Raw genomic sequence first — 15011 nt, forward strand, 5'->3', positions numbered from 1 at the left:
CTACTGAGAAGATTCAACTTTTTTAAATATCTTAAAGATCTTATATTTAATTTCTTTCGTCCTAAGACTGTACACAAAAGGATTTACAAGAGATGGACCAAGCAAAACACCGATCAATAAGCCATGCCGCTCCTCAAGAGTTAACACAACACCTATTCTGGTCAACACAATAAGGATAAATGTTGGACAGTAGTAACATGTTACCACGATCAAATGACTCAAACAGGTGCTGCCCATTTTTCTTTTGTCATCATTTGACAATAACTTAACAAAAAATATCATACACAGGTATGACAGGCAAATAAAAATGAAAGTGAAAAATAAAAGAGTGAATGATATGATTGCAGTTTGATTGAAATAGTAATTAGGGTCAACACATGTAGTTCGCATTATGGCAGCATAGTCGCAGAAAGTGTACTTCAGCTTTAAGTAGCAGTGAGGGAGAGGAATCACATTTGCAGGTGCTATGGCCACAAAACCACAGGCAATGAGCCACAGGATAAATGTAAGAACAAGAGTGCGCACATTTGTTAAATAACTATGGTAGTGAAAAGGATATCTAATAGCAACCAATCGATCAAATGCCATAATTGATAAAGCAAACATCTCCATCAGCCCAGCCAAGTGGAAAGCAAACATCTGAATTATGCATGGCACATAGGATATAGTATTAACACCAGCAAGTAGAACGCCGATCATTGTTGGAGTGGCACTAGAAGTGTACAGTATATCAACAACAGCAAGGTTGCAAATCAGAAGATACATTGGTTTGTGTAATCTTTGGTCATAAATAACAAAGAGGATGTTTACTATATTGGTTAGAACAACTAGAACATATGTAATCAATATAACCACACCAACTACCACAGGCTTTTCAGTTGTGTCAAAACCACCTATAATAAATTCTGTTACCTTGATCGAGGAATTCTGTGAAGACATATTCAACAAAATATCAAGATAAAAATAATACAAAAAGAAGTTGATGAAGACACTCTTTTCAAAGCAAAAGATAATTTGACATATCATAACCAACCATATCCAGTTGTTGTCAGAGTTTTCAAAAATGACTGAGCTCAATGAAACAGTTTTCACTGCAGCCAACAATGTAGTTTAACAGACAGCCTCTAGTATTTAGGGTTTTAAGGCTCACCAGAAGAGAAACTTTTCATTGGTGAGATCCATCGTCCAATCACATTGTTTATTCGTCCAATCACTTTATTTTAGCTAGTAGTTGGCTAGCTTAATCCAATTAGCAAAATCCCAGATCCATTTGACAGACCGATTGGTTCACATCTGTGAATATCAAAAGTTGTTTTTTGAAACCTATCTGATGATTGACATTGCTCAGGACAGTTCTCGGATGAATACAGGCACACAGTGGCTGCCATCAGTGTTTGGGTGTAAGTGTGAATGATTTTGGTTTGCGTTCCCTGAACAATTAATCAAAATATTATCATAATTGCAGTATGGGCAAGTGCAATATCCAATGATCCTGGCATACAAATCATATTCTCCTCTCAGATGTAAGACAACATGGTTGTTGGTACAGAACCCAGCGAAAAAACCCAAAACATCATCATAATGTTTTTCAGTAAAAATTTTAAATTGTACGCAAAAGTTTAAATCCCACTAAAATCATGACTTATACAGCAATCACAACATCTGTCAAAATTATTGGAACTTGAAAGTCAAATATCAGATGAGATATATGACTTTCAAGTTGAGATATGAGAAATATGAGATACAGATGGACAATAGCATAATTGCATTATTGTATTTAAGAGCTTGTTGTTAATGTAGAAATCTATTACAGCTTAATTATTTGTATTTTGGAGTACTATTGGAATATGTACTCTGAATACATATTGGAAAGTTGTGAGACAGTGAGAAACCAGGGGATGTAGTCTTTTTGTTGAAACTGGTGTTTGTACGTCGCTCTACGTCTCTCCAGGTGAAAACATGTATACAGGTTTTCCCATGTATGCAGATGAAATTTACACCTTAAATCACACCTTTTCGGTTGTGTCAAAACCACCTATTATAAATGATGTAAAGACATATTCAACAAAATATCAAGATAAAACAACCAACCATAACCAGTTGTTGTCTCCAAGTGAATACAGGTACACAGGTTTTACATGAAAATTTACACCTTAAATCATACCTTTTCGGTTAAATCATTCTTTTACTACAATCAATTTACCATTACATTAGCCATACCTCCACTCAGATTAAACGCATGCAGCACACTCCAGGGATATTAATTCTTCTTCCTCATTATCAATTTAGGTACACATAGGGGTTTTGCTTAAGTGCAGTTGTTTATTCCGGTGGGGTTTATAATGCATTAGCAATATTAAATTAATGGTTGTTCCAATTAGCCGTGAGTGTTCCTTGCTATAAATACCTTATACAGTATTTCCCCACAGACCAATTGTTAATTACTTTGTTCATTATTGTCTGAAATACAGGATATTAACACTTATAATAAGTATCTATAATATATAGTAATGATAAAAATATGAGACAAATTATGTACTCTTAGTATTAAAATTTCATTTGCACAATAATACAATAACACATAATATTGTTTATCTTGAGATCAATTCATGGATGTGTTCCGGCTTAGAGAGATAAATAAACTGATTGTTAGTGATCCACAGCCAATTAAAAAAAAACATACCTGCATCACATGGCATGCAGTGAGAAGTCTTTTTAAGAGGAGAATCAGCCAGTTAATCTTAAGTGTATGCTGCCATACTGTTTGAGAAAGGTGGGTTTAAAAGTTGGAGTCCTAAAAACTGATGTAGCTAAAGCCTTAATAAGAGTTACTCATACTTATTTTTATTGTAATGACAGTAATTATTATAAAATTGTTTACAGTAATTTTACCTCAGATAAATACTACTATTTAAGTATTGTTATTGTTTAAATGTTAAGCTCATATAAAGTGTTAATCTTATGTGTTGTATCACTGCCTACACTTTATTAGGTCTGGCACAGGTTTTCAGTTTATGCAGTTGTTGCCAAGCCAAAAACAGCTGCCAGTGGCCTGTACTGGGGAGGTAACTGGCTTATCCAGGTCACTTCAGTAACTTTACGACATCGAGTGCAACTTCCCGATTAACCGGTACTACGAAAGGTGGATAGGTGTTACCCGAGGTCTGTTGCCATGGCAATTTACTCCGCATCTCTAAACTGCTCCAAGCACGTTTGGGTTAACTCGAGGTTACCCTTTATAGGTGGGCTACACACCACATCTGTACTCATGTTAATGATGAAAAGTAGGCTATTAATACACTTGATAAAATAGTTTCAGATTTCATCCTGATTTGTTCCACTGTGGTTGCAGCTAAAATGATGTTATTATGTTATATGAGTCCTGCAGCCTTGATGATTTTAAATGACGGCCAGTTTCTAAGATGTAGCCCCTAGGCTATAATTGAAATATTTTAAGTGTTTTCACACATTTAGATTGACTATAGTGTCCAAAAAATACTGAGCCAGGGTGGGGGTTGATAAACCAAGAAAAACATCCCTAGATGAAAGTGGCAAATTTACAGGAACAAAAATCAGAAATTCCTGGAAATTAAAGTCACAGAAAATCATCTTCTGATTACGCCCAATCCACGACAAAGTCTCTAAGGTGCATGATAATATTGTGATAGTGAGCTAAGCTTACAAGTATTTCCTCTGCTAAATCCTAAGTCTAATATAACTTTCCATTTTCACACAAGTTTCTCTCATAAATGTTTAACTATAACGTTAGAGAATATTCAAGTTGCTTAGGCTACTTGTAGATTAATCTAGGATATTAAGGTTTTTCTTGGATTATTAACCCTCTCCGCTGGCTCCATTTTTTTTTTTATTACAATGGACCTTATGTACAGATGTAACTTTAAAACTACTACACATAAAAGAAGAGTCCATAAAATTCATAATAGAAAATTAGCCTATAATAAGAACACTGTGAAGATGATTACAGATTTACTCAATGCGATGCCAACAAGCCTCCCTAGTTTAAGTTATCCAGTCATGTTTTTCTGTGAATTGATGTGGCTGGCTGTATGGATGGAGTTAACCTATTTTGACAGAATAAATAAATAGTGCCTGTTAAAAAGATACTGTTACTAGTTGAATTATTTAAGCAATATACAATCGGCCATATTGCTACACTGGCACGTTAACTGCTAAGTAGACAGAAAAGGCTCAAATCAAGATGCTATATTTAAGGAATTAGATTTGTAGCATTAGCTTCGTAGTATTAACTACGTTTGCTTCGTAGCATTAGCTGTGTTGCTTCGTAGCTTTTGCTACATTAGCTTCTGACAGCCCCCCCCCCCTCCCCATTCCCTTATCCTCACTCTAACCTTCACAGTCTGTGCACCTAAACTTAAGCCTAGTCCACAAGTACACGGGTATTTTTTAATTTATTTTAAGGAGTTTTTTCTCCTTCGTTTAAAAAAAATCTGTCTATACAAAAACACACAATCAAGCGCTGTCAAGAGCATGCCAAACCACCAGGCGGTGATATGACCCTAACCGTAAAGCCCGGTGGCCAATCAGAGCCTATTAAAATCATAAACAGAGCTGAGTCGTTTTTGGATGTTGGTTAATACAACCCATGTTGTCGTTTAAGTTTGAGGACTTGGTTCCTGAGGATGAATTCTAGTAACTTGTAATATTGTGCCACCAGCTGGTTTTCACTTATTCAGTGACATATCTCAACATCTAATTGATGGATTGAAACAGAATTTTGACCACACATTCATGGTTCCCATACGATCTATCCTAATGACTTTGGAGACCCCCTCTCTTTTTCTTTTAGCGCCACCATGAGGTTGACATTTATTTATTCACATTCAGCTCAAAGTACCCCATACTGTAAGTATGGTCTCACTAGGCTAAAGACTAAGTCTTGTTTTGATATATCTGAAAAGCTTGTGCTTATTGTTTATTTAATCAGCGAACAGTCTTTGTTAAGACAACGTCTTTGTCTCACTTGCAGAATTTTATAATCTTACACGTTTTGGAGCCTCTCCCAGCATGCTTTGAGCAAGTGGTGGGGTACACCCTGGGTAGTTCACAATCTATCACAGGAATAATAGACATCCACATTCACATTCACACTGCTTAATCCAATACTTTATGTAAATACTGATGCAACACAGTTTAATTGCTTGAAAACTCTTGTAAAAATCTTGTAAACGCCAACCCCAACAAACTTCTGCAATTTTGGTGGACTAGACTAGTTGAATACTTAATGTGCCTGCCATGTATAGTCTATCTGTTGATGTTGTGCTCAGTGCAACAATTTACATTAAAAAAGTTTAATCTTGGAGGTAGAGTGATGTGTTTGTTTTAAGCGGATGATACTCACATGCAACAACAAATGAGTTCCAAGAGGAAGCTAATTAGTGTCTCATGTCAATAATGGTCTCAGGTGTGTGATTAAAGAGTTCATGTGAGGGTGTAGGTGCCTTTATACCTTAGTGTATTCTCATCTCAAAACAGTCTTATGCAATGTTGTTTTCCCCAGAATTCATTACATATTCCTGAAACTGTGTTTTACATATGTTACTACTTTTTTCATTGAGTACCAATGAAAAATACAACTCACAAAGTTAAGTTTAAAACATTATGGAAGGTAATAAGCTAGCACGTTTTCAAGAGCATATGTCATGACGTGTTTCACTATAAACGACAAACACAAATAAAAAACTTGAAATGCAAGTGTCAATCAATTTAAAGAACAGTGTGTAAGATTTAGAGGGATCTATTGGCAGTTTATGACAGAAATGGAAAATAACATTCATGAGTATGTTTTCATCAACTGAAAATAAGAAATGTTTTTTCATTACCTTACAATCAGCCCTTTACATCTACAGAAGGAGCAGGTCTTCTTCCACAGTCTCTCTATTGAGGGCCTTTTGCGAGTTTCACAGCCACCATAGGTTCTCCAACCTAGTACATGCTTGGAAGGCGAGGATGAGGCAAGTTCAGTTGGTTGCAATCTGCAACCTCACTGCTAGATGCCACTAAATCCTACACACTGGTCCTTTAATAAGATACTAAAAATGAAACAAAAGCAGGTCTAAACCAGTGGGTTTGGATCTGCTTTTTTTAAGGTTTCCACAGTGTCCACAGAAGTACGCAGCCTGACCATACGAAGCTCAACATGATAATCTTAAACTGGATACTAAATTTGATGGGAAGCCAGTGTGAAGAAATCTAAATTGATGTTAGGCTACATGAGATGTGGCAGCAATATTTATATTTAGCTCTGTTAGCTGACGTTATGTTAACGATAAACTTTACAAACGGGCATTGTTAGATTTAGCTACGTCCTGTAACGGATTCACTGTCCAGTATACTAGTCAGATACTATTATAAGTGGCTGCACCTGAACCGGACACATGAAGGGTATAAAGGCAGAGAGCCGAGGGGGGAGTGATTGCAGTGTTCTGCCTGCTCGAGGAGAGGAGAGCCATGCAATATACTATTCTTTGTGGGGTTCATCAGTGGGGATGATTGATTCTAAGTACCTATTGAATGACGTTTAGTCATCATTCAGTTATTACACTGAGTAGTTGTAGCATTCCTTGTGATTCAGCAAACAATCTGAGATGATAACTGCGTTTGATCCGAGACGTTTCTGATAAGAAGCTTAAGAGGCAAAACAGATGTAGGCTCAGCGGCGCCGCCAGAAACTTTGGGCCCCATGACAAAAAATCTAATTGGGCCCCCTCTGCACAGCTGTTGTCACCACATCTCTAGGACCCAACTGTCCCATCAAAAGCTTTACATAACTCTAATTAAGGGCTTGCAACTGTCTTGCTTCTTGTAGTTCAACACTATTACCAACACAATATTTACTGCTGGTGATTTGTACATGCAAGTCTGCATACAGTATGTAGTTCACTATTTGATGTGAGATTAAAAGTCACCATAAAAATGTCCTTAAGGCAACCTTTTACAGTCTCAATGTATTTTTATATTAAAATTAACTATCTACAGATGTCATTTAAAAGCCATAATTAAATCTAAATGAATGTATCAAACTGGATTATTTTAATATTGTCTGTAAATTACATGCAGGCTGAGGTAATGTACTCACTATTTCCAACTGTCCAGCATCCAGTACAGACAGAAGGTTGTTTTTATTTTATTTCAAAATGATCATTATGTGAGAAAATAATTTGTTTGAATTTCTGTCATTAATAAACATTTCATTTTCTTTTTTGTTATGATAAAAAGAGCAAGAGAGACAGAGAAATCCCCACAGCCTCCCTGGAATGATGCTAACTGGCATGTCACAGTGTTTCTCACCTTCTTCACTGGGACAGGGAGGGCTAAAACTCATCTGTTGTTAGTCTGCTAAAAGGAGCAGGGAAAATGATTTAATATGAATATCTTGCTAAATGTTTCCCTGCACTGATTAAATGTTGATTAAATGTAGGCTAACACTTGTCTGTAGCTAGCTAGCTTATTTCACTGTGGACATTAAGCCAACAGGTTAACACCACTCACAGACTAAAGGCTACTCACCTTTCTTGGTGAAAAACTGGGTTACAGATTGACATCCTGTCCTTTGTCTTTCCTCTCTTTCTTTTCTATCATTCCTTTTTTGAAAACCAGATTTTGGTTTACTATGCAACATTGTGATCACTGTATTTCTGGAGCATCTACTGACTGCAACTAAACACTGTCACTGATGTGTGCCTTAAGGCAGGGCCAAACCATTTCATGCAGATCCAGGGGGGGTCAATGTGGATGTTTACTTTTTGGTCAATGGGGATATTTAACTTCTATTGCCAAAAACAAAGAGATCATTAAATGTATTATTATATTTAAAATACTCAATGATGATGGTTTATATAAATATAATTTGATATTAATTTATACTTGTTTTTTGGGGCCCTTGGAATTGTCCTAATTTTTCCCGCTATATGGTGCTCCTGTGTACGCTACCTACGGAGATTTGCATCCACCTTTTTTGTCAGCATACAGGTACTGGTCATAAAATTAGAACATCATCAAAAAGTTAATTTATTTCAGTAATTCCATTCAAAATTGGGTATTATATTCATTCATTACACACAGACTGATATATTTCAAATGTTTATTTCATTTAATTGTGATGATTAAAACTGACAACTAATGAAAATCCCAAATTAAGTATCTCCGAAAATTAGAATATTATTATATATTAAGACCACTACAAAAAAAGGATTTTTAGAAATGCTGGCCAACTGAAAAGTATGAACATGAAAAGTATGAGCATGTACAGCACTCAATACTTAGTCGGGGCTCCTTTTGTCTGAATTACTGCAGCAATGCGGCGTGGCATGGAGTCGATCAGTCTGTGGCACTGCTCAGGTGTTATGAAAGCCCAGGTTGCTCTGATAGTGGCCTTCAGCTCTTCTGGATTGTTGGGTCAGGCGTATCGCATCTTCCTCTTCACAATACCCCATAGAACAGCCAGCCTCTTCAGCAATGACCTTTTGTGTCTTGCCCTACTTGTGCAAGGTGTCAATGGTTGTCTTTTGGACAGCTGTCAAGTCAGCAGTCTTCCCCATGATTGTGTAGCTTACAGAACTAGACTGAGAGACCATTTAAAGGCCTTTGCAGGTGTTTTGAGTTAATTAGCTGATTAGAGTTTGGCACCAGGTGTTTTCAATATTGAACCTTTTCACAATATTCTAATTTTCTGAGATACTGATTTTGGGGTTTTCATTAGTTGTCAGTTATAATCATCAAAATTAAAAGTCTGTGTGGAATGAATGTATACATTATACAAGTTTCACTTTTTGAATGGAATTACTGAAATAAATCAACTTTTTGATGATATTCTAATTATATGACCAGCACCTGTATTGCTTGTGTATTAGGATAATACTAATTACCAGACTAAGCATACATACATACATACATATACATATAATAAAATCACATTCTTCATTCATCATCAGTTTCCTATGTTAATTATATCACCAGTTTCCTATGTTAATTGTAAATAGTGTGATCTAAACTCAACAATATATTATAGTTAAGAAAATATTAAGATGGTATTTATAGGTTAAAATTCTGAATATATGTTAGTAGAAAGTAACAAATGAAAGGTTGATGATATATACTGTTTTATTTTGACATTTCTTTAAGAGACAAATGTGACATTGACTGAGAAGTTACTCTGTTGTGAAAAACAAAGACTTATCTGCACACTGAATAGTTTTGAATTCCTGTACAAGGTGTCATTTATTGCGACCTCCGAGAAGGGCTTGTGTGGCTTACATTGTATAAAATGCAAAAGTGCAATCAGCTCTAGGACCTCAGAGTTTGCAACATCACAATAAATATCACCATAATTACTCTGTGCAGATCCTTCTTTGTTTCATAGCTTACCAACAGGATAGTTTGGATGTGCCCACATTATTCTGTGTTTAAACTAGACTTATATCAGAACAGCAAACAAGGCACTCTTCAGAAACTTCAGGCTCTATTTCTGGGTGTATGGCTCCTTATTTATCTTAAAGTGCAAGGTAGAAAGTAAAAATACTTCTGCACACACAGAAATACACTGCATAATTATTTATCAACATTTCATGTGAAACATGTTTGGGAGTGTTTTCACTTCACTAGACTGATGTTCTTAAGCAAGAGTTCAGCTTTAATGTTTCATATTTTATCTGTGGTATACGATCATAGGCGTAAATTTCATCTCACAGTAGGGGGGGACAATAAACATAAAATTTCTCGAGCAATTTTTGAAGGCGACACAAATAATACAGCCAGAATTGTACTTGTATAGGATACATGTACACAAAGAGAAGTCTTACTACTATTCTTCTGGCCAACAACACAAAGCAATTGTTGTTTAAATATGACTTAAGTTCATAGGTTTACCACACTGTCATATTATCCTGAATAACATCTGTCCTCTAGGCTACATAGTAATTTAGGTTTCTTCTGGGATAGAGGACATCTCTTACACACACACACACACACACACACACACACACACATATATGTAGGCTAAATATATTAGATATTTAACAGCAGCAGGCCAACTGATCTGCCACTTATCATCATATTGCGCAAAACCCAACACAACGGTAGATCTACAATATTAGCCTAATATCGGTTCACACAGGATTATCGCTGCAGTAAGAGATGCACAGATTACATTCTACCTGGCTGATTCCAATTACCGATTTTTTAAAAGGTCTGACCTTCTAATTCTCTGATTCTGGCCGATTCCGATTTTATTTCTTTCTAATATCTATAACTGACAGCATACACAAATATTTTTGTAACTATTCATTGGAAAAATCAATTTTTATTAGGATCCCCATCAGCACAAGTAGTTATAAATGTTAACTATTCTCACTGGTCTCAATTGTATGGTCATAATGAAACATTGATTATAAAATAACATTAGCATTTTCACTGGAAGGAACTGAAAATAAATTGCACACCATTGTAATTCTACTTAATTCTCCAATTTATTTTTTGTGTTTAATCACAAACCACAGTACTAATCTGCTCACTTTGCTTTCCCCATCAGACACAGAAGCACACGCCTACACCTGTCTCTCTCTCTCTGTCTGCTCTGACTTTATTTATCAGTAGGGCTGCAACAGCTGTCTGCTGTTTAGTGACGGAGCAGCTTTCACGCCAGTACTGCAACACCCCGGGACAAAGAAGGGAATAACGTCATGCATTTCATTTGCCGAATGTTGTATTAGTAACTTTAATGTTACTATTCACATCACTTTACTCTGTTAAGCTGACGGTGTCGCTACGGCCCGAAGACGTCATGAAAGAATCAATTATTAAATTCTTTGACAACAAATTTAATAATCGATTTTTGTCGACTACGTCGATTAGTTGTTGCAAAGAGGCGGGTCGTGGATCGAGCTGAGGTGACGTGTTGCTGAAACCGTTCCCACCTAGTTCGACGTGGCCGAGTTAGCTCAAGCTAAAGCTTGATTTATACTCCTGCGTAGCCAGGCATTTATACTTGTGCGTCTGTGTGTCCATCATTATGCAATTACACCCCCAAACGCTAGTTCGACTCGACGTGTAGTTACATTTTTGAAGAGGTGCACGCCGAAGTATAAATTGCACTTAAGGAGCTAATGCTCTGGGTTAGCAGAGGTAGCTTTTAAACCCCAGTGCTGTACAGTGAAGGTTGGAACCTTGTTGAACTGTACCAGTTTATGGTCGTTACCAGCTTACAGTCAAGGTAAGGTAAAATATTAAAATAACTCACATATCTGTTATTAACATTATACTTAACAAGATTTTAAATGCTTTTTAATATGTAAATATGGTAACGTTATTTTGCAACACTAACGTTAGATTTTGTTGAGACCAATGTTAACAGTTAAGTTTATTAGGAATCAGTTATTAATTACATTAACGTTTACATCTCAAACTATTTGAAGCAAATCAATTAACTTTTACATAACGGTAGTTATGAGTCGTTTATTTGGATGTGACCTGATTATATGTTACTTGTAATAAACATAATAAGCTAGCAGTCCTTAGTTACATGATGGAAGCTATATCTTGTAAAACGTTAATCATGTTGCGATCACATTAATTAATTCCCCACACTGCTATTTTGAGTACATTTTGAGATACTGTAATCATCAAGGTCAAAGCAACAAAAGGGCTTGAAATTAACTTTGTGTAATTTTGAATTTTGAAATAAATTACGTTAGAAAATTTACTTCTCCACAATATTCAGTTTTTTAAAGACTCATTTGTATCGTTTACTTTATATTTTTAATTACCTGAAGAATTTACTACACATTTTACTCCCAGAGTCACACTGTGGACCAGATGTCCCACCTGGTGCCCGGAGAGCTGCAGAGACCTGGCAAGCCTCAGCATTGTGCTGTTAGCATGGACTGACATGGAAAGGCCTTCTCTCCTTCTGTTTACTTTGAGTTTTAAATATTGTCCATATTTGAGTTATGGGGCCATTTAAAAAAAGATATGGTTTATGGTTCACACTGTAATAAATTCTAGATATATTAGCACTCCCTGTCTTTACTACTTACTGAAAAGCTAATCGTATACCACAGATAAAACATGAAACATTAAAGCTGAACTCTTGCTTAAGAAAATCAGTCTAGTATAAGTTGGAAAGTGAAAATACTCCCAAACGTGTTTCATGTGAAATGATGAAAAGTAATTATGCAGTGTATTTCTGTGTGTACAGGAGTATTTTTACTTTATACATACAATACTTTCTATACAATGTAAACCACAAAAGACCTTCTCAGAGGTCACAATAAATGACACCTTGTACAGGGCTTCAAAACTATTCAGTGTGCAGATAAGTCTTTGTTTTTCACAACAGAGTAACTTCTCAGTCAATGTCACATTTGTCTCTTAAAGAAATGTCTAAATAAAACAGTATAACATCAACCTTTCATTTGTTACTAACATATGCAAAATGTTTATAAAATCTATACATACCATCTTAATATTTTAATTAACAGCTGTTAACTAGAATATATTGTTAGTTTAGATCACACTATTTACAATTAACATAGGAAACTGATGAAAGAAGAATGTGATTTTATTATATGTATAATTAGTCTGATAAATTTTATAACAAAGTATTCCTAATACACAAGCAATACTTTAACAAATTAAACTCTTATCTTGCATTCATGAAAACATCAATATTGAAAGGTTACAAATGTAAAAGTAGTTTTGTATGACTTGAAATGTGTTTTAAGAGTTATTCTAATGATAAAATTTCACATCAGTAGTGTTCAGGTGTTGTGAGTAAAAAGAAAAGGCTGTGCAAAGCAGGAGCAGAAGAGCCTCGCTGGAAGCTGGAGCTGTTATCTCCTGTAGAGCTGGACACAGCAAATCACATCTGGAGGGTTCTGCAATCAGCTCCTCTGGCAGCTTCTTCCAAAGTGCCATAAAGCTACTGAACTCTGAGATCGCCTCAGCATGATAATCTCTCTGGCATGTGACAGTAATTAGGGCTGGCAATGTGAAATACACTGTTTACTAATATGTGCAATAAACGGTTTACTGCTGGACCCTGTGATCTTATTGAACGTTTATTATAAGGATCTTATTATAAATAATTAATATAATTTAATTGATATATTTCTTATTGAACTGTACTACCTTTTTTGGCAAATTTTAATCCACCAAACAAACTCATAGGCGGCTCTCACACACCTAATTTCTCGCCTTAACTAAACCATCGCCACAGCTACAGCGTTACAGCCCAGCTACCTGTCTGCAGCCATTCCGCTCATTATCGCTGGTAAAAAAAAAGGTGGATGCAAACCTCTGCAGGTAGCCTACAACATATGTTCTGCCGAATAATGCATCCAGCTCTTAAGCTACTTATCAGAAACGTCGCTGATCAAACGCAGTTATCACCGCTGATTGTTTGCTGAATCATCCCCACTGATGAACCCCACATATATAACGTCATCGTTTTTAAACAGTAACGTTACACTTGCAGGCGCACGGCTCTCCTCGGCGAGCAGGTGTGACAGATTCATGCAGATTCATGTTTACTCCTGTGGGATTTATAATCCACCGACATTGTTAATTTAATGGTTGTTCCAATTAGCCATCATGAGGTGATTGTTCCTCCTAAATAGCTTATAAGGTATTTGCCCACTCACCAATTTCATCTTAATTCCTTTGTAAATTATTGTCTGAAATGCAGGCTATTAACACTTAAGTGCTAATATGTACCTATAATACATAGTAATAATAAAATGATGAAACTAAAACTACTCTTATTAATGTTAGGATTACAGAATAGGCTAATACAAATTTAAGTACTCCAGTGGGCTTACTATATTTTTGGTTTTCTTAGATTAATTGATGAATGTCTTTCTGCTTGATAAAAAAACTGCCATTAGTGTGGCTTAGATTAATTAACTGAGGGTTAGTTATCCACAGAGGGTGCACATCATACCTTCATCCTGAAGTGTGCTGTAAGAAGTCTTTTTAAGAGGTGAACCAGCAGGTAAATATGCAGAGTATGCTGCCATACTGTTTTAATAACAGTTATACTTTATTTTAATACATTTATTTAAATGCAGCAGTAATTATTTTAAACTGTTGTACAATGCAAAGGCAATGTTTTGTGCATCAGATGATAATATGAATGATAATACTATGTAAGTATTGTCACTGTTTAAATTATTTTAGTTCAGTTCAGTTTAATGTGCTTTATTGGCATGAATGTTTAATTTAAACAATATTGTAAAAGCAGTTTGCAACAAAATCAAAATATTTTACATTTAAATATGCTGAATGTTAAATATGTATATTAACAAGATTTATCCAATCAAGACCATTCAGTTTAGTAGTTATAAATTACAAAACAAAATAACTAATACATACATATACAGATGTATATAATTATCTAATGTGTTGTATCACTGCCTACCTATTTCCTTTTCAAAGGTGTTTAGGACATTCCTACTACATCATGCCACAGGAAAATCATAGTACTGTGACTGAATTTATCCTCACTGGATTCCCTGGACATCTGGAGTACCAAGGCTTTGCCTCAGCTGTATTGTTCTTAGTTTATTTCTTAACTTTCGCAGGCAATGTTACAGTACTTTTTTTATTTGGCACCGACCGCAGCCTTCATAAACCAATGTATTATATAACTTTAAATCTGAGTGCATGCGATATTCTCTTTAGCACAACCACCTTACCTAAGATCATCAGTAAGTGTTGGTTTCAGTCAGGCACCATTTCATTCACAGCTTGCTTTGTCTAAATGTACTTTGTTCACTATCTTGGATCAGTGAATTCCTTAATTCTTTTCCTAATGGCTTTAGATAGATATTTGGCTATCTGCCATCCTCTCCGATATCCACTTGTTCTTAAAAACTCCATCATCCACATTCTCAGTATTAGCGCATGGGTTATTGCCAAGGCCTGCCCTTTAATGATGGTTATTAGGGCATACCCTCTTCCTTACTGTGCCTCAAACA

At 35.7% G+C, this 15011-nt stretch overlaps 2 protein-coding genes across 2 annotated transcripts; one reads left to right on the plus strand and one right to left on the minus strand.

Moving 5' to 3' along the window:
* On the minus strand, positions 1-939 carry LOC123986249 (olfactory receptor 13G1-like). Its single transcript, XM_046074397.1, has one exon. The coding sequence runs from the start codon at positions 937-939 to the stop codon at positions 1-3; it is 939 nt and encodes a 312-aa protein (XP_045930353.1).
* A 13555-nt stretch (positions 940-14494) lies between these two features.
* Positions 14495-15004, plus strand: LOC123986451 (olfactory receptor 6N2-like; the record flags this gene model as incomplete). The annotated part of the gene is given in 1 exon segment (XM_046074707.1): positions 14495-15004. A coding segment is annotated over 1 exon segment (510 nt), but the record flags the coding sequence as incomplete, so codon positions are not given.
* Positions 15005-15011: the final 7 nt, after the last annotated feature.

Source organism: Micropterus dolomieu, linkage group LG17, assembly GCF_021292245.1.
Source record: "Micropterus dolomieu isolate WLL.071019.BEF.003 ecotype Adirondacks linkage group LG17, ASM2129224v1, whole genome shotgun sequence".
Classification (NCBI taxonomy): domain Eukaryota; kingdom Metazoa; phylum Chordata; class Actinopteri; order Centrarchiformes; family Centrarchidae; genus Micropterus; species Micropterus dolomieu.

Coding starts and splice junctions, on each gene's coding strand:
- LOC123986249 (XM_046074397.1), bottom strand. CDS start 939: ATGTCTTCACAGAATTCCTCGATCAAGGTAACAGAATTTATTATAGGT.